The sequence below is a fragment of the Aquarana catesbeiana genome, linkage group LG01, assembly GCF_042186555.1.
Source record: "Aquarana catesbeiana isolate 2022-GZ linkage group LG01, ASM4218655v1, whole genome shotgun sequence".
NCBI lineage: Eukaryota > Metazoa > Chordata > Amphibia > Anura > Ranidae > Aquarana > Aquarana catesbeiana.
This window is the reverse complement of record NC_133324.1, coordinates 247,164,141-247,185,592: the sequence shown is the minus strand read 5'-3', so window position 1 is coordinate 247,185,592 and position 21,452 is coordinate 247,164,141. Positions and strand designations below refer to the sequence as shown.

The 21,452-nt window shown below is 41.5% G+C and overlaps 1 protein-coding gene across 1 annotated transcript in view; it reads right to left on the bottom strand.

The window, feature by feature from the left end:
- The window catches only part of DNAH10 (dynein axonemal heavy chain 10), a 246,788-nt gene that overhangs the window by 29,418 nt on the left and 195,918 nt on the right, over positions 1-21,452 (bottom strand). Inside the window, exons 65-71 of the mRNA XM_073627593.1 lie at positions 18,352-18,625; positions 17,004-17,108; positions 16,592-16,746; positions 16,104-16,258; positions 11,048-11,231; positions 6,405-6,605; positions 5,342-5,551 (exon numbers count right to left, since the gene is read on the bottom strand). Coding sequence (XP_073483694.1) covers positions 5,342-5,551; positions 6,405-6,605; positions 11,048-11,231; positions 16,104-16,258; positions 16,592-16,746; positions 17,004-17,108; positions 18,352-18,625 — 1,284 coding nt within the window. The remainder of the gene's footprint in view (positions 1-5,341; positions 5,552-6,404; positions 6,606-11,047; positions 11,232-16,103; positions 16,259-16,591; positions 16,747-17,003; positions 17,109-18,351; positions 18,626-21,452) is intronic.

The following is a 21,452-nucleotide window of genomic DNA, read 5'->3' as shown; positions in this document are numbered from 1 at the left end:
GCAAAAGCCCTATACCCCATTCCAGAGGATGCAAATTGATCATTCTCAAGTGCCAAGAAGTGGCAGATTCGAAAACGCCCTAGTGGAAGTGGTCATGACTGCCAGGACCACAGCTAAGAAACTACTGAGTGAGATAGTATGTAGATTTGGGGTCCCAGAGGTGATATTGAGAGATCAGGGACCAGCCCTAACAGCAACCCTTACAAAAGAGATTTGGGCAGCACTGGGGGTTCAGTTGGCACTACACACCCCATACCACCCTCAAAGTAGCGGGAAGGTAGAAAGGATGAATGGGACACTAAGAACAGGATGTTAAAGATGGCCCAAGAGACTAACATGAGTTGGCCAGACAGTTAGCCCATTGCCCTGTTCAGTGTCAGACACACCCCCAGGGGAAACATGCCCTATCCCCTTATGAAATTTTGTTTGGTTCAGCTCCCAGACTTGGTTGTTACTTTCCACAACAGTTACAGTTGCAGTCTGATGTGTTGACTAATTATGTAACCACATTATCACGAGAATTAACTTGAATGCATGTCCAGGTGTTTTCTTCCATTCCAGATCCTGAATTAGATACAGGAACACACCAACTACTGTCTGGAGATCCTTGAGCCAAGATATGATGGTCCATTCCAAGTTTTGCTGACCACAGCCACCTCAGTCAAGTTGGCCAGGAAGAACACCTGAATGCATGCTTATCACTGCAGGAGAGCGTGTTTTCGGGCGCTGCATATCCTTTTTCTGTTTGATCTAGGGGGGAGGGGCCCAGGAGGTGGCCATCGCAAAAATGATAACATAATTACGTTTTGGTGTAACTCTTCAGGTACACATGTGACCACCTTTACCTTAGATTACTGTGACATAGTACCTTGTCCGTTTGACCCTTCATGGAGATGCCATTGGTACAGTGATATCCCTGATGGTAAGGACATATATGTATGCCACACAGACAGTTACTGGGGACAGAGTTGTGGTTTCTGTGGGGGCCAGTGGGTTGGAACACAGGGCCAGACTGGGCGACCACAGAGTGCATTAGACAAAAAAGATGAAAATAGAAAGCCCCCATATCCTAACCAAAGATACCCCTGATACATACACTGACCCAGCACACAGTCAGAGGAGGAAGCGAGCAGCTCTCTCCGGAAGCTTTGATCCTCATGTATACATACATGTCATAAGGGTTACAAGGGGGGTCCCTGATGAATTTAAAGCCAGGGACCAGGTAAAAGCTGGTTTTGAGTCTTTGATCCCCATAACAACTGTCAGCAAGAATGTAGATTGGATTAACTACATGTCATGGTTATGCAATAGAGTTTGTCGATCAACATACCTGTCTCCATGTGTTCATCTCTAGAGACCAGCTGACCCTCACCTGACTGCTTTTGTAACCTCTCCTCTAAGCATGGCCCCACCCCAGGCCCTATCAGGGAACCCTATATTAACCTGTGCAATGCAAGCCAGCAGTGCTGATCAACCATTGTGTGTTAGCCTCTGTGTGTACTTGCTGTGTTTCATACATCTGATTCCTGTTACCGACTTTGGCGTGTTCCCGACCATCCCTGTTTGCCTGTGACCCTGATGTTCCAGCCTGCTGCCTCCTTCCTCTTCTCCTGTAGTCTACGGTGAGCGTGAGCTGTGAGACCCTGGGGGCCGCGACCTGGAGCCAGACTGCAGCGCAGTCCATCCTTACCATTAAAGGCTCTGGTGAACACCTGCTGGCTCTTAGACTCCGCGCCCTGGGGAATCTATGCTCTAGCTCCCAGTGGGATCTGTGTCAGTGATTCAGTAGACCTGCTTCCCGAACCTCCCAGGGTTCAATCCGCAGCAGTCACCTGTAGGGTCCACTACCTTGCGGTGCACTCCTGATCCCAACGGTGTGCATCTGTCACCCAGCCTCTAGGTGACCTGACACTACACATATTATAACCAACAGAGATTTGTAAATTACTCTAAAGATGCCCTCCAGCGAATTGCTGACCAGTTAGCCCCCACTTCCTACATGACATTCCAGGACCTGATGGCCTTAGACATGGTGCTAGCTGGGAAAGGAGGTGTTTCGTAAAATCATAAAAAAAACAGGAACTTGCTGCACATACATTCCTGATAATACTGGCCCAAATGGTAAGGTTACTTTAGCTATAAAGAAATTAGAAGATCTGTCATTGGAGTTGAAGAAGAACTCAGGTATCACAGACCCATGGGACCAATATTTTAGCTGGATGAGTGGGTGGCAGAAGGTGCTCGCCCAGATACGGGTAACGGTATTAATAATCCTGGTCCTTTTAGCCCTGATTGTATGCTGTATTCTACCTTTCGTAAAAAGTTAATGAGCAAGGCTGTAGACAATAGCACACCTACATTTCTCCACCAAGAAGAAGAGGATCACCTTGTGATGGAAGATGACAAACCCTTCACTCCTCTACAGTCACTCCCTGTCCATAATCTCACAATCCTATAGGGTTTTAGGGATAGATAGCGCCTGACTGCACCTCTCCAGCTGTATCTAGGAGGGAAGTGAACAGTTGCTGCCCAATTCTATATACAGCCTAAAAGAGTTGCTGAGGAGAAGGGCCAGGCCAAAGTGGGACCTTTAGTATTAGGGACAGAAAAGAGAAAATAGTAATTTTAGGGGGGAATTGTGAAGGAATGTGATGTAAATAATAATAATAGTAATCTGAAAATGTCTATTTTCTTATGTGCATACATATTTTTCTCCTTACTCATTATATAAGTATACAGGTTTGCTCTGTTCCTATATTTTCTCAAAATGGCTGGTACCCCCTGCATCCCACACATCAGAAGAACGCGGAACTGAAGATAAAACCAAGGACAGCCAGACCTCGTTATGAAGATTCTCCATTTTCTTTTTCTATCTTAACCAATGAGATGTACCTATTAGACTAACATAGCAATGACGTATTTGTGTGTATAAAACATTAACACCGCCTTGAATAAATTAGAAGTGTAAGAAGTAACGGAGCTGAGCGTGTCTCAGAGTGTTTACTTTTATATGCATGCATATCAACACTTTCAAATTAGAGACAGCAGCAGATAACCTTGGGCTCGATTGGAGCTCTTAATCATTTCCATAACAAAAGGACTTACCTCAGATTCTGACTGAGTCTCCTTGTCTGTCTCTGGATGTGCTGTCCTGGCTCCCTTGCTATGCTGTGTACTTCTGTGGGTTTGACAGTCTGAATGGTTTTTGTCTCAGACTCTAACTGTGTCTGTTGTCTGCCTTTGGAAGTGCTGTCTGGGCTCACCTGCTAATGCTTCTAAAGTGAGTGGATGAAGGCAGATGGCTCTTAAGAAGACAGTGTACCTGTTTTTTGGTGAGAGGTAATATGATTTTCTCTATATATTTTGTGCAAATATGAGCTTGCCACACCTGTTAGTGGCACAGAAGATTAGCAAAGAAAGGAGAGGGCGATGTGGGACATGGTTCTTAAAAGAGTGCCCAAGGAAATTATGCAAATGAAGGTGCTTTGCATTCTTTTAGGAGCAGAAACCTGAACGCAAATGCTCCAAAAAACATAAGATCTGCCAATGATCACAGGATAACGACACAGTTTGTCACATTCATTAAGCATGTGATTAATACACTCTAAAGGGGTTGTTTCCACTTACCCTGTGAAGGGTCAGGATCCAGCAAATTGACACATGTGTTTATGCCAGCATGATATAAAATGCCTTGCCAAGCTCAGGGTGCATTTTGGGCCTGCATGCAGTCTGCAGTGGCAGAGAAATGACATTGCACAGGTTGCCGCACAAGGATGTGGTTGTGAAAAATTATAAGCCCTATTAAGGCGGCTATAGCAGAAAGTATGCTGCAAATATCCACGCCACAAGCAACACCCATAATGATAGAGCGTAAAGCGCTCATTGATGAAGGATGGCCTTTTCCCACAATGCTAGAGCGTAAAGCGCTCGTTGATGAAGCATGACAGAACCTTGTCAGAAGACCAATTTACAGTAACAGGTTCTCTAAGCTTTATCCAAATAGGATGGCTGATGTATGTTTATGCACTGCACTTCCAGGGGTGGATGCTGCCCTCTAGCGTCTGGGACAGCAAGTGTCTTTGCCTTTTTATAACTCGGTTACCTTCAGATATCATATGGATGAGAAAGTGGACTTGTTCACACCAGATGCAGTCCAGTGCGTTTTTTATTCTGCATCAAGAACGCATGGACAGTGTCTAACTTTGATCCCAATTACTTAGTTCACACCAGTACAGAGTATTCTAGTGCAGTCAACAAAAGTAGAATGTTGCATTGTTTCTGTATAGAACACATCTGGAAAGTGGCAAAACACATTAAGAATGCATCAAAAACACTCATGCAGAAACACATCTGGAACACAGAAATTGTGGTGATCTGGCAATCAGGCTTGCATGGAATCTATACAGTGACAGATTTTGCCTGCCATTCAGCAATAGAGTTAACTCCGCTATATAAACTTCAGAAATGGCATTACATTCAACACCAGAAACTACAAGATTTGGCACATTGTATGGAAAGAGTGGAACCTAGCAACAGACTGTTGGTTGATGCTCTTGATAGACCTAGTACAAGCGCTGGCACACTGTCACTGCTATGAGATCATTGTGGTTACGGCCACTGGAGGGCAGGCGGAACTTCTACATAAGCCTTTGACATTTCCTATAATGGGAGGTTATGGTTTGGCCAAACGCTGAACAACACAATTAAGCACAAATGACAGGAGGAAAAGTCTGGACAGTGGCCACAGACTAGTAAGAGGAAGCCGCCATCCTTCACTCAAGCCTACTGAACTTCAGAAGGTGCAGGAGGCCAAATCTTATAGGACAGGCTGCAGATTTAACAGATGACAGTGGAGGTGTCTCAAAGTTACTTTTGACACAAAATCAAGTCCAGAACAAGCTGCTAAGATGGCTGGAAAGTCTTTTTGAAGGTGCATTCAACCAGTCTCTTCCAGTTGGGGCCAGGGGGCCTGAGTGAAGTTGATGATTGTAGCCTCCTTCTGGAGGGTTTGGATGACAATCATCAAAGACCAGTGGGTCCAGAAGACAGGTGGGAGTACAAGGGAGATTTCCAAAGTTGACCACTGAATTAATTTAATTTATGTTCAACAGATCTCAGAAGAGAAAATGTTTGGCAAGATTTTTATACTGCTACAAGGCCATCATGCCAGTGATGCCGGAAACATAGAATCATCTGGGGGCCTTTCTCCCCAGTTTTTCTAGTACTTAAGGCAAGAGCCTTTTGGTCTGCTAGTGTAGTTTATTTGCATGAGCGCAGTGGTGAGACATCAAGCATAGGTGCGTCAGATTGCTGACCAACAGTTAGAGATACAGATCCATACCTGGAAATCTGATTCATTAAAATCATAAGGTACATTCCAACCAATCTTTCCAAACTTCCTTCTCTCCTGCACCACAGCATGGAAGAATGCCAGGACAAAGACCAGGGATTTAAACGCGGGATGCTGACAAGCGTCAAGAGCTTCATGGCTGATTTTAAAATATGTCGCCCTCATGTTCAGCTTCAGCCCATTGGGAGGTTCTGTAACCACCTGTAGAGTACATGAAACATCTATTTATCTACAAGCATGATAAAAAGCAAAAGCATGCACATTAAATCTGAACTCCAGAAAAACAGTAAATTCACAGCTTAAGTATTTTTACCTTGTACTAGACCTGTTTTACCTGCCAAAAAATGTCTGATTTTGCTCAGCCACTCGAGCGATCTGTAAGATAGACAGCACAGCCAGATCATGGACCTGCCTGCAGACTACATCGGAAACTACAATACAGTCTGGCAACAGACCTGCCCCAGCCTGAGACTGTAAAGCAGCAGCATGATGATGAGATCACTGTGTGTTCTCCTATCATCATATTCACAGCATGGCAGCATTGTGCAAAGAAATAACTGAACTGTCCCAATAGGTTTCATTAGCCATATGTTGTTACTGTAAAGTGCAGTGAAGTAGCCTTATTCACATGACTGAATGTTAGAAGTGATATTAAATTCTATTAAACTATGTACATCAGTCCCAGTTTACTTTAGGCCACTTCACCTAATTTAATGTTTAGTAAAATAGGCCCATACAGTATTTCATTTAGTCCACATACACGATCTCTCTGTTCTCTGTTTTTCCTATAGGGCTGAAATTGGCAGGGCTGTCTCATCTATGCTGGATTATTAGATGAAATTATGATCTTTACAGTGAGCAGTCTCTCCATACTAACACCCCCTTATAAATCTGCTGATAAGCATTAAAGGTGCAGTATTTTCGTCTATAACAGTACATCTCAATTATAGTAAACCATGATACTTTAAATAGTCATAAGGTCTAGTGTGCATTCTGATTGCTGGTTAATCATTACTATTGTACTCTTTTACTGCTTTGCATTGATTATATTTACCTTGAGTGATTTCTGTAGTATTCCAATTGGAAAGTCTTTGGTGGGATCTGTGGTGAGCCACAGGCGGAAATCTGGATGAGGTTTCCTTATCAACTCCAAGGCTTTCTCCAAATCCTTCAGCCATTTCACCAAGAGGTGACAATTCTGTAGCATTAGCCATTGCCCACGAGATACTGCTATCTCCAGCAGCTGCAGGGCAACCTGTTACAATGTAACACAACAAAATTTGAGTGCAATTTAAGCGTGAGGGCAGACAGTACAATTACAGTACAAATCAATGGAGGAGGGATAAGAGGGCCCTGCTCATTAGAGCTTACAATCTAGAAGCGAGGGTCAAGTGATACAAAGGTAATAACTGTGGGAGATGAGCTGATGGAGAAAATACAAGTACGGTTGTTAGGTATGGGCTAGATAGGCTTCTCTGAATTGGAGAAAGTCATATAGAATGGGGTAGGGAATTCCAAAGGATGGGAGAGACTACAATAGTTTTCTTTCTATAATTCAAGTGGCTAGCACTTCCATCTATCAGCACTAGGGTCGTCAGTTCGAGTCCCACCCATGGCACAACCTGCCTGGAGTTTGCATGCACTCCCTGTGCCTGCGTGGGTACTCCAGTTTCCTCCCACACTCCAAAGACATGCTGGTAGGTTAATTGGCTCCTGTCTAAATTGGCCCTAGTATGTATATGTATGAATGTGAGTTAGGGACCTAAGATTGTAAACTCCTAGAGAGCAGGGATTGACGTCAATATACAATACATATGTAAAGTGCTGTGTAAATTGATGGCGCTTTATAAGTACCTGTTATAAATAATTAAATAAATACTATCTACAGCCTTTAGTTCAGAAAATGCCATCATATATTAAGGACACTAAACAACTTATTAACTTGTTATCCGACATTACTCCCAAGAGAGGACTGTGGCTGGTCACGGCAGACGTAACCTCGCTTTATACCATTATCCCCCATCTTTTGGGCCTAGAGGCAGTTAAGCTGTATTTAGTAAGAGGTTCTGGCTTAGTTCCATCTCAGATTGATTTTATTATGGAGCTACTAGAATACGCCACAAGTCACAATTATTTTTGGTTTAACCACCAATTCTATCGTCAAGACGAGGTGGCAATGGGGGCGAAATACGCCCCAAGTTTGGCTAACTTATTCATGGCCAAATGGGAGGAGGATGTCGTCGACGCCCACAGGAGACCATAATTGGTCCTGTGGGCTAGGTATATCGACGACGTCCTCCTCCTATGGGACGATAGTGAGTATGAGCTCCATAGTTTCATGATGCTCCTTAATGAAAACAATAGGGGTATCAGGCTTAATTTTGAGGCCAGTTTAGAAGAAATCAATTTTCTCGATTTAAGGATCATGGTGAAGGGAAATAAATTTGTGACATCGACTTTTTTTAAGCCGACAGACAAAAACTCATACATCCCTTCAGATAGCTGTCACTATGAGCCCTAGTTTAGAGTGGTCACTCAAGGTCAGTTTACGCATCTTAGACGCAACTGTACTGAGGTTGAAACCTTTGAAAATCAGGCGGCCATTCTTGCCAGTAGGTTCATAGAGAAGGGCTAGTGTCTGTTGTCTCAGGCAGTGAAAGTAGCACGTGAGAAAGATAGGACATCACTTCTGGCAGAAAGCCAACACAACATGGTTAATACTCAATTTTCTTTACCATTTATTACAACATTTTCAGTACAACATCATAATGTCAAGAAATGAATCCAAAAACATTGGCATGTTCTGACTAGTGATCGAGTTCTTGGCACTATATTACTGGAGAGACCTCAGGTTATATTTAAAGGGGCATCATCTTTGAGTAACAGGATTGCCCCTAGTGTCCAAGATTCACCAAAGACTAATAGATGTTTTTTCCAGAACCTCACTGGCTACTATAGATGCAAGAATTGCCAGGTCTGTACCCTCAATAGATGTAAGGAGAGGAAAATTTGCAAATTTACATCTACAAGCACCTCGCGGTCATATGACGTGGAACCATTCATTACCTGTTCATCTGAAGGGGTCGTCTATCTTATACAGTGCCCATGCGGTTTACAGTATATAGGGAGGACCAAAAGGTCTCTTCAAGTAAGATTGAACAAGCACATAAATAATATTAGGCAAGGCTTTGATAAGCATTCAGTCTCTAGACATTATGGCCAGGTACACAATAGAGATCCCTCCAATACATTGTACATGGGGATAGACAAATACAAGCCCCATTGGAGTGGTGGGTCATTAGTTAGAGAAATTTCGAAACGAGAAATGGCCTGGATATACAGACTCAAAACCTATGTTCCCTTCGGCCTCAATGTTGATACTGACGTAAATGCCTTTATCAATAACTCTTAATATCTGATTAACTTATTTTTTATGGGAACTTTTAGGGATCTATTATGTCAAAGCTGACTTTGTGGTTGGATGGTAATTCACTACAGGGTCCATTGGTAACCTCTGTTCTGAGTCTCTATTCGCCGGGGACGGATATATTTTTTTTTGGCTTCTCCTTCCTTTTTTTCCCCTCTTTCCCTTTCTCCCTCTTTTTTTGTAATTATAGAGATATTATTCATTTACATGGGTTTTAGTTTGGAATTTTTTTTAAATAATTTTTTTTAAATGAAATCTTCATTCTTTGGTGAGTCTCAATTCCATCGATTTTTATATATGAGGTAATGCCCAATGTGTAGTTTGATTGTGGCCCACTAGATGTCATCTCAATCACTCTGAGGGTGGCCCCTAAATACACATTGGCTCATCTTCCGGTTCCTTTAGCATGGAGGACCGTTTTAGGGTTAATGACGTACAAGCCCTATTCATTTTATTACTTTTAGAGTTTTTCAAGGGATATTATTAGAGATATTGGTCTTGAGTCAACTGCACATGTGTTAGTGTGACAATCTGGATACCAACATATATTCTCTATGCGATGGCATGCCTTTTCTTTAGATGTGCCATCGATATTGACAGTGTGTCCATTTCTGTCATATGTGTGCGAGTCTTGCAGCATACTGACTAATTTAATTTTTTGTAATGTGTTTGAGCTATGAAGGTTCTTTAAAACTACCTTCTTTTTTATTTAGACTGTTTTTTTAATAACACAGTAAAATCTATTATTTGCCCACTAGGTGTCACTCGGCTCAGCTGTTGAGCGTGTCACCATTGTGGACATTAGACCCACTTCCGTTTTCTATATATGAGAAGGGGTGGCTGATCCAGGGATCTCCGTTTATTTCTTGTGCCCGGACCGTTGAAGCCTGGTTGCATGCTTGTTCCCTGGGAGCATAGGCAGACTTTTTCCCACTCAAGGTTTAGTTTATTTTATTTATTCATTTTCAGCTATGCCGTCCCATTATTTAAATGTGGGGTAGGTTGCCTAGATCAAGTCCCATTAGTGTGTCCCGTCGGCTCTTGCGTATTTTCATATCGCACACTGCGCAGGTCTGTCGGTGGACTGCGGCTCAGAATGAGACTTGGTCAGGTTGCTATGATATAAAGGGAGGTGACGCAGCACGCCGCCCGTGCCCCTGGATGACGTAATTCTCTTACGAAACGCATAGGGCAGAGTAGGACGAAGCGCTGACATCACCTCAAGTCGTTGTTTGTGTATCCAGAAGGACAGGTTTGTCCGAATGTGTACTGGCTGGCACATCGGACTTCAGGCTTTCTATTTGTTACTACTTTTGTAAGTGCGAAATGTTTGTTTTTAACCTCTTAATAATTACACTATTGGAGCATTTATGTTTCTTACATGTTATGTGCACCCACTAACGAGGCAATCTGAAGAGTAGCTAGCAAGCAAGTCAGCAGTCTCGATGTGCTCTGAAGATTACAGCTATGCCTAAATTATATGCTTTCCCTGATCCTCTAGTGGGGGATCACGGCTATCTGGTAAGAAGTGATTCTTTCCACAGTGGTGCTGGTTTGCACATACTCCTTGTTAATCAGCGGTTGAAGATTCATCTCATCTGTGGATGGACTTTATTTTTGATCTTTGCACGGGTGGATGTGACACTTTTCAGCTATTTACAAACAGACTGTATGTCTTGTTTGGATATGGACTGAGTTCTGTTTATAATCTATGTCATTTTTATATATGTTTACACAATGTTTATGATTTATTAATTTATTCATACACATTTGCCGTTCACATTGAATTGTGGTTGGTTTGCACATTTTTGTGTGCAATATAGGGCTTATTAACACATTTTTGTCTATTCACATTGCATTGTGAATGGTTTGCACTTTTTTTGTGTGTACAATTTACGGTTCATCCCTATTTATATTCACAGGTTTAGCACGATTCTAAGTTTTTCTTTATTTTTTCACTATATTGGTGTTATATAGGAGAATTGCTGCTTCCACCATACAACAAATTTATCAGGTGTCTTTTATCTATCTTAGCACAGTTTTTTTCTTTTTTCTAAATAAATACTGGTAACAAGTGCTGTCTTAGATGCCGCTAATATCTTAGTATTGGTCAGTGTGTGTGTGTACAGAAGCATGTTAGATAATGTTGCAGTATGTGACAGTATAGATCAGTAAGTTGAAGAACAATGGTGTACATCAACATGGCATGACACAAACAGGGAAGATAAAATACATCAAATGGAAAACTGCTAACAAAGCAGAACACATACTTTCTCCTGCCCCTGTCCCATGGCAAGGAACTTAAGTCGGTTTCCACCAAATCCAGATCTCTCTGCCAGCTTCGTGAGGTCACTGGCAGGGTCAGACCCCGGACTTAAGATAAAGACGATTGGTGAAGTTGGAACACTTTGTTCAAATATGGCTTCGAAGCTTATGACTGGTGGCTGAACATACCTGGTAAAAGTAACAATAAATTCACTGTATGAAAAAGAAACAATGATTTTGACTGGTTTCTGTGGACAACAAGGAGTTCCCAGTACATTTTTCTACATCAGCCTTTATGTCCTTAGCACTTCAGTGATAAAGTACAACTTTTTTAAACAATCTAAATGTTAGATTAGATCTGAGATTTTTTTTTCTGACTGGCTGTGAATGTGTTTCTGTAAATTACCAATCTGGTGGATCATTCAAGAGGCTTTTGAAAATTCTACGCTATCACCATTTGATCAATTTAAAGTATATCTAAACCCAAGGACATTACAGAAATATATTATAGATTGCACCTTATCAATCCTTAGGTGTGGTGGCTGCATTCATTTTTTTCTTTCTATTTTTACTTGTTGATCCTGCCGGTAACACACTTTCTGCCCTAGGGACAACACTCACTTACTGTATCTATCGAGGTGCAGGGTTGTCACCAGACATAAAGTTTGTTAAAACTACAGAGCACCCCACTCTCCTTTTCTCAATCACATAGGGGAGAGGTGTTCTGGAGCTCTCAGAGCTAACCTGTTTATAGCTGATAACACTGCTTGAGATAAGGCAGCACAGTCTGCATGTTAAAAGCTCACTGCATTTCTGGCAGGATCATTAAGTATTTTTTGCACTTAACAAACTAATATACCAAAACACTTCTAAAAGTATATTTAATAGACAAAACTGAGCAAATGAATGAAATTAATTCTCAGGGTTTACATAATCTTTAAAATTCTATCAGACATAACAAACAAAAGGTGTGTGGCAATGTTAAAAAGAATAATCAATACACCACAGACACATACAGTATATAAATAGAGGTTTGAGGGAAGAGAGCTACTTAGTAGTTAACTAATATAGGGAGCCAGGCAGGGGAAAGCTTAAATACAGCCACTATTAAAAGGACATAATATGCATACAGTAAGCTCCTCTGCACAGGGATAAGTAACACAAGGCATGACAGACCAATTTTACTTATAATCAATGGTACGCTTTCAAGCAGCCACACGGTTACAAAAGGCAATCTATGAATTGTTCACAATTCCCTGCTCTGCAGAAAAAATAGTCCCAGGGGTGACTAATGCTGCCTGGCCAGGCTGGCTCCACACCAAATGACAAATGAAACCACCTCAGCACATACACACATATACATAAGTAAATATTTTATTATATTTTTTCATGTGACAACACTGAAGAAATGATACTTTGCTACAATGTAAAGTAGTGAGTGTACAGCTTGTATAACAGAGTAAATTTGCTGCCCCCTCAAAATAACTCAACACACAGCCATTAATGTCTAAACCGCTGGCAACAAAAGTGAGTACACCCCTAAGTGAAAATGTCCAAATCGGGCCCAAAGTGTCAATATTTTGTGTGTCCACCATTATTTTCCAGCACTACCTTAAACCCTCTTGGGCATGGAGTTCACCAGAGCTTCACAGGTTGCCACTAGAGTCCTCTTCCACTCCTCCATGACGACATCACAGGGATGGTGGAAGTTAGAGACTTTGCGCTCCTCCCCCTTCCTTTTGAGGATGCCCCACAGATGCTCAATAGGGTTTAGGCCTGGAGACATGCTTGTCCAGTCCATCACCTTTACCCTCAGCTTATTTAGCAAGGCAGTGGGAGTCTTTGAGGTGCGCTTGGGGTCGTTATCATGTTGGAATACTGCCCTGCAGCCCAGTCTTCGAAGGGAGGGGATCATGCTCTGCTTCAGTATGTCACAGTACCTTTTGGCAATCATGGTTCCCTCAATGAACTGTAGCTCCCCAGTGTTGGCAGCACTCATGCAGCTCCAGACCATGACACTCTCACCATCATGCTTGACTGTAGGCAAGACACACTTGTCTTTGTACTCCTCACCTGGTTGCCGCCACACACGCTTGACACCATCTGAACCAAATTAATTTATCTTGGTCTCATCAAACCACAGGACATGGTTCCAGTAATCCATACCCTAAAGCCTCCTACACACGATCAGATTTTACGACAGGAATTGCGTGATGACAAGCTGTTGGCGGAAAATCCGACCATTTGTAGGCTCCATCTGACAATTGTCGGATTTTTCACGGACAAATGTTGGATAGCATGTTTTAAAATTTTCCGCGGACAAATGTCTGTTGTCGGATTTTCCGAGCATGTGTACACAAGTCCGTCGGACAAAAGTCCAAAGTACAAACATGCATGCTCGGAAACAAGAATGAGCCAGAAGCGGTCGGTCATGTGAACTAGCGTTCGTAATGGAGAATTAACATTCGTGACGTGGCAAATTATGAGATGTCGAAATGCAAAGCACATTCTCTTCTTCTTTAATGGGATAATAATGAAGCTGCTTTGCTGGTGATACTGCTGGAGTTATTGCAAACAAATTTTCAAAGGCTTTTTTTCTAGTGATATCAAGATCAATATTATTATGCTTTTTTTTTTATTTGGGCAAGTTACCACAAAACCATTATCCCATAGTTTTTAAGATCAAAGATACAACTATGTTGGTGTCCCTTGTCAATTTTACATTGTATTTTTTTAAATGTAACTGCCTACTCCCAAACTGTCATTTGAAGTAAAACACATAGCCAAGTATTATTCTACACAATTTTTTTTATTGTGCATTAAAAAAAGAAAACAAATAAAATTAGATATGCTATCTGCCAATAGAACTTAACCAAAAAGTGTATTCTATGCATCCAAAAATATAGAAAATATACCAAATCAAATCATTATTATTCAACAAAAAAATAAAATAAAAGCCTCATGCATGAGTCCTGCTTGTTGATATAGGGGGTCAACAAAGCCAAGAATTGAAAGAGGTGAAAGCAGGCATCCATCATCTGGAGATAATTCTGAAAATCATCTGGATTATTCTCCTGGAGCTCCCGCAGCAAAGGCATCTGATATAATTGGTCACGATTAACAAAGCAACCAATTTTTGGTCCAAGAACTCCTCCTCCTGTTGCTGGACTGGACTTGGGTCAAAGCAATATCTCCAAGGCCAATAATAAATAACACGTTATCTCCTCCGATTCCGCAACATGTCTGGTTGACGAACAGACGTTCAGAAACTAAATGAAAAGCGCCAAATGAAAAGCACAAATTAACACTCACCAAACTTCTACTAACACGAAATTAGCAGAAGGAGCACAAAGGGTGGCGCTAAAGAGCTGAAAAATCACGTTGTACGTCAGTACGTTCATGTTTGTTGGCCGACAAATCCTTGCCATTTGTATGCAAGACAAAATCCAGGCACACGCCTTTGGACAAATATCCGAGGTTTTGTCTGCAGAAAATCTGATCGTGTGTACAAGGCTTTAGTCTGCTTGTCTTCAGAAACTGTTTGTGGGCTCTCTTGTGCATCATCTTTAGAAGAGGCTTCCTTTTGGGATGACAGACATGCAGACCAATTTGATGCAGTGTGTGGCGTATGGTCTGAGCATGGACAGGCTGACCCCCCACCCCTTCAACCTCTGCAGCAATGCTGGCAGAACTCATACGTCTATTTCCCAAAGACAACCTCTGAATATGATGCTGAGCATGTGCACTCAACTCCTTTGGTCGACCATGGCGAGGCCTGTTCTGAGTGGAACCTGTCCTGTTAAACCGCTATGTGGTCTTGGCCACCGTGCTGCAGCTCAGTTTCAGGGTCTTGGCAACTCTTCTTATAGCCTAGGCCATCTTTATGTAGAGCAACAATTTTTTTTTCAGATCCTCAGAGAGTTCTTTGCCATGAGGTGCCATGTTGTACTTCCAGTGACCAGTATGAGAGAGTGAGAGCGATAACACCGAATTTAACACACCTGCTCCCCATTCACACCTTAGACCTTGTAACACTAACGAGTCACATGATACCGGGGAGGGAAAATAGCTAATTGGGCCCAATTTGGACATTTTCTCTTGGGGGTGTACTCACTATTGTTGCCAGCGGTTTAGACATTAATGGCTGTGTGTTGAGTTATTTTGAGGGGACAGCAAATTTACACTGTTATACAAGCTGTACACTCACTACTTTACATTGTAGCAAAGTGTCATTTCTTCAGTGACATGAAAAGATATAATAAAATATTTACAAAAATGTGAGGGGTGTACTCACTTTTGTGAGATACCTATCTTTATCTATCTATCTATCTATCTATCTATCTATCTATCTATCTATCTATCTATCTATCTATCTATCTATCTATCTATCTATCTATCTACACAGTGTGTGGATAGATAGATAGATAGATAGATAGATAGATAGATAGATAGATAGATAGATAGATAGATAGATATGTATATTTCGTTTTAGCATATACTGTAAAAAATACTGTAAAAGAGCTTGCAAAGGTCACTTTCACAGTTACAGTCATAAAAGTAGAATAAAAAGGTACACTGTTAAATTTGCAACATAGGGAGCATATTTAAATACTTTTAGAACAAAATCTGGAAAACCACAGATGCCAACTGTACCTAAATGGGTAAAAGAGCAGAACCAAGGCATGGGACGGAGCACCCCATACATCAAACCGTATGCTAAATTAGCAGACTCATGTAAGCTGCCATTGAGATTTCCTCTCCTTCTTCTTCTATGCTGGGAGAACAGAAACTCAAAGTATGACAAAAGGAGAGGTGGGCCTGATCGCTATATCAACCTTTGCCACTAGTATTCCTACATCAATGGCTCTGTCCAAACAAACCCCATTTTGTCCATGTTTGGAAACCCACCCAACCAACAAATAAAAATAAAATTAAAGCTATCAGTTTTGTGTATTTCACTTGCTAGTCACTAAAAATATCCAGTGTTCCAATCTGTCATGTCAGGGAAGTTAACTGCAATATATACAATACCACCTTCAGCCCATTGTTTGTGGTACTTACTTCTCTCCCATGGTGACTGTAACGTAGTCTGTAACAGCTCTGTATACACGGTCTACTCTGAAGCAGCGCAGGAGTATCAGTTTCTGGAAGCTGGAGAGCTTGTCATTGTAGCCAAGAGGGGAAGGATACTGTTCCAGGGTGTCCAGGTCATACCACTATAAAATAATACACGAGTACTTTTAGGAAAACGATTTTAATGATTTTTTTTAGTGCAGTTTAGACAATGAAAGTAAATTTTTGTGTATTTGTCAAGAACAACGCATTTGTTAAGTGTGAACCAGCCCCATAATCCTGATCATAAGTATGATGCACATATCATAAACTCCAAATATATGTGTGCATTTTAGATAGATAGATAGATAGATAGATAGATAGATAGATAGATAGATAGATAGATAGATAGATAGATAGATAGATAGATAGATAGATAGATAGATAGATAGTCGATATTGCTATTTATCATTTACAGTCATAGATAAGTAACTTACAGCCTTCCACTCTGACTGATGCCTCTCCACGTCATCAGGAAGTGACCCGAATAGTGATGGGAACAGTTCAGTCAGTCGCATGATGTCCTCCCAACCCTGGTCTGGGAGCCAGGAACATGGCTTCTTCCTCTTACTTTTCTCAAGGGATATGTTACCTTAAGAATTTAGGAGACTGTATTAGTATACACTGAGCTAAAAAAAAAAAACTCTAGGCATCTGACCAAATTCACATTATAAAAAAAAAAAAAAGAAGTATCCAAAATAAATGTCAGTGATCTAGCCAAACACTGGCCCTGCTTCTGCTCACTTATTACATTATAAAACCTTTCTAGTAAGAAACACTTCTCTCATTTCATGTTTCATCTGCTGACAGTTCTGCTTGCTCATAGTCATCATTCTCAGGTTTTATTACCTTTTAAGAAAAAATCCAGTTCTTCCTGTGGCACCCTGCCATCTGCTTGTTCTATCTTTATAGTCATATTGAAGGAAAATAGCAGTTTATGTCTTTCAAATAAGCCTGAAATGGAATGAAAACACCAATATAATAATATATATGATATGGTCAACATATAAAATGTATGTTTAGCAGCATCAATTTATGTTTAAAATTGAACTCCTCCAATTTGTTTCTGGTTTTGTTAGAGAAGGGGAGGATTATATCATCTATCAGGTGTTCAGTTGTCTGCAGGGCCAGATTTACCATTAGGCACACACCTATAGGTGGCTGAGGGAATGACGTGACTTTTTCCTGTATAGTGACTGGCCACACATTTTTTTTCTCCAGTATCAATAAAAATGGGTTTCTGATACATGGGTATTTACACAAGATCACAATATTCTAAGCCAGATTAGGACCAGGAAAACAAGTAAATGTTTAGTGTAATAGAAGGGATTCTAGCAGAGGAGTGTTACTAAGAGCCCTTGCACACTGGGGCGGGGGGTGGCGTCGGCGGTAAAACGCTGCTATTATTAGCGGCGTTTTACCGTCAGTATGCGGCCGCTAGCGGGGCGGTTTTACCCCCCGCTAGCGGCTGAGAAAGGGTTAAATACCACCGCAAAGCGCCTCTGCAGAGGGGCTTTGCCGGCGGTATAGCCGCGCCGTCCCATTGATTTCAATGGGCAGGAGCGGTAAAGGAGCGGTATACACACCGCTCCTTCACCGCTCTGAAGATGCTGCTGGCAGGACTTTTTTTACCGTCCTGCCAGCGCATCGCTCCAGTGTGCAAGCCCTCGGGGCTTTCACACTGGAATACAAGCAGCGGCACTTTCGGGGCGGTTTGCAGGCGCTATTATTAGCGCAATAGCGCCTGCAAACCGCCCCAGTGTGCAAGGGCTCTTAGTGCAATGTTCTGAGTGTCATATGTATATTTCCCCAACACTTCAGAGTTACATATCAGGTACCAGTACAATTACAATTCTATTATTTAACCTATTGCATCAAAACATGAACACGGTATGGTTTATTCCATATGGAAATGTGACAGCCATGGTAGGTTAGATCGGACACAATACAGCTCATTGAGTGATTACAAGTAGAGATAATACATAAAACGTATGATGTTCTCATTGGATGTGGAAAGTGAAGGACAGTTTTATACGTCAACTCAAGTATCAAATATAGCTATGTATCTTAGTAAGTAAAAAATGAACACATCGCTGCAACTGCAATCAAGTGTGAAGTTAAATAGTTTGAAGGCAAGAAGATATGCTAATTGTTTTGGTGACAAACAGTGCAAATAAGCATTAGAAAAAAACCCAACCTGTGCATCCATAGTTGTAGACATTGAATGTTAAAGTGTCCATTATGTTTTTCAACCTTTTAGCCAAAATACCATCCGGCAAAGACTTTCGTAGTGATAAATCAAAGACTGCCAAGAACGAGGACAGAGAATATTGATACATTGAGTTGACCAGTGCCATTTCAGAAAGGACAAAGAAAAGAATGGCTCCACGCTTGGCAGCTGGTCTGTACCCATCTCGTAATTTATCAATGTCCACTGCAGTCCGCTCTGCCAGTTTAAGTTTTTCTGAAACCTAAAATTACAAAAGTCATTGTTCATTTTTGGTCATTGCCACTTCTAATAGAAAAACAGAACATCGATGGTAATAACAGTTGCCCTAGAAGAATATTAGAAGAGTATCAATGCAGCCATTAACTGAGAAATAATTATCTAATAAATGATTTTACAGGTTTTTAAATTCTTTATTAGAATCATTTATCAAGGTACAGAGGGAAATCTAAGTATCTCAAGTTAGTGCTGAGATATGTACATAAGTAGTTACCAGTGTATGATAACAGCTAATTGCTGGGGACGGAGAGAATAAATAAGCCATCATAGGAGTGAGACCCAAATTACAGACAACTGCATGCACAGAATGCATACACAGAGTGCATAAAATAGTAATGTTCAATCATCATAGCAAGAGGAGGAGTTGATTTGGCACCAATGCTAGAAGGCTGACCTACATTGAATGTCATGTGAGCTACACCAAAAATCAAAAAATAAGCTAAACTATTGGGAGTCAGTATAGATAGCTGAGATATATATGTGGTCATAAATACAGAAAAGCAAGTTTCAAAAGCTACACTGATGAATCTTATATGGGGCTAACATACACCTGTTCTTCTATTTCTGGTGTCACTTCAAACAAATTAATCCATATTTGTTGCAAATTCTGTGAAATTGTCACTATGGGTTGTCACCTAATTAAGAAGAAGCAACTTTCTTTTGTTTAAAGAAAAAAAAGGAAAGAACAGTAATATTATGCTAATTGGTGCATCCAGTATTGAAAACAAAGAAAGAATCTGCAGAGGCGCTTTGCCGGCGGTATAACCACGCTGTCCCATTGATTTCAATGGGCAGGAGCGGTGAAGGAGTGGTATACACTCCGCTCCTTCGCCGCTCCAAAGATGCTGCTAGCAGGACTTTTTTCTCGTCCTGCTAGCGCACCGCTCCAGTGTGAAAGCCCCGAGGGCTTTCACACTGGAGAGACAGCAGCGGCACTTTCGAGTCGGTTTGCAGGTGCTATTATTGGCGCAATAGCGCCTGCAAACCGCTCCAGTGTGAAAGGGCCCTAATGGTATAAACAATCCTTATTTCCATATACAAAATTCTGTATTTTCTTCTAATATACATGACTGTACCTGAGTGTGATCGATGTACAGTGGGAACAGAAAGTATTCAGACCCCCTTAAATTTTTCACTCTTTGTTATATTGCAGCCATTTGCTAAAATCATTTAGCTTCATTTTTTTTTCCCTCATTCATGTACACACAGCACCCCATATTGACAGAAAAACACTGAACTGTTGACATTTTTGCAGATTTATTAAAAAAGAAAAACTGAAATATCACATGGTCCTAAGTATTCAGACCCTTTGTATTTAGTAGAAGCACCCTTTTGATCTAATACAGCCATGAGTCTTTTTGGGAAAGACGCAACAAATTTTTCACACCTGGATTTGGGGATCCTCTGCCATTCCTCCTTGCAGATCCTCTCCAGTTCTGTCAGGTTGGATGGTAAACGTTGATGGACAGCCATTTTTAGGTCTCTCCAGAGATGCTCAATTGGGTTTAAGTCAGGGCTCTGGCTGGGCCATTCAAGAACAGTCACGGAGTTGTTGTGAAGCCACTCCTTCGTTATTTTAGCTGTGTGCTTAGGGTGATTGTCTTGTTGGAAGGTAAACCTTCGGCCCAGTCTGAGGTCCTGAGCACTATGGAGAATGTTTTCGTCCGGGATATCCCTGTACTTGGCCACATTCATCTTTCCCTCCATTGCAACCAGTCGTCCTGTCCCTGCAGCTGAAAAACACCCCCACAGCATGATGCTGCCACCACCATGCTTCACCGTTGGGACTGTATTGGACAGTTGATGAGCAGTGCCTGGTTTTCTCCACACATACATTAGAATTAAGGCCAAAAAGTTCTATCTCAGTCTCTTCAGACCAAAGAATCTTATTTCTCACCATTTTGGAGTCCTTCAGGTGTTTTTTTTAGCAAACTCCATGTGGGCTTTCATGTGTCTTGCACTGAGGAGAGGCTTCCGTCGGGCCACTCTGCCATAAAGCCCCGACTGGTGGAGGGCTGCAGTGATGGTTGACTTTCTACAACTTTCTCCCATTTCCCGACTGCATCTCTGGAGCTCAGCCACAGTGATCTTTGGGTTCTTCTTTACCTCTCTCACCAAGGCTCTTCTCCCCCAATAGCTCAGTTTGGCCAGACGGCTAGCTCTAGGAAGGGTTCTGGTTGTCCCAAACATCTTCCATTTAAGGATTATGGAGGCCACTGTGCTCTTAGGAACCTTAAGTGCAGCAGAAATTTTTTTGTAACCTTGGCCAGATCTGTGCCTTGCCACAACTCTGTCTCTGAGCTCTTCAGGTAGTTCCTTTGACCTCATGATTCTCATTTGCTCTGACATGCACTGTGAGCTGTAAGGTCTTATATAAACAGGTGTGTGGCTTTCCTAATCAAGTCCAATCAGTATACTCAAACACAGCTGGACTCAAATGAAGGTGTAGAACCATCTCAAGGATGATCAGAAGAAATGGACAGCACCTGAGTTAAATATACGAGTGTCACAGCAAATGGTCTGAATACTTAGGACCATGTGATATTTCAGTTTTTCTTTTTTAATAAATTTGCAAAAATGTCAAGAATTCTGTGTTTTTCTGTCAATATGGGGTGCTGTGTGTACATTAATGAGGAAAAAAATGAACTTAAATGATTTTAGCAAATGGCTGCAATATAACAAAGTGAAAAATTTAAGGGGGTCTGAATACTTTCCGTCCCCACTGTATATAACCAAAGCAGAAAAGCCGCAGCGAGTGGAGGAGGCGACAGCAACTGCAGAGTAAATAGCAA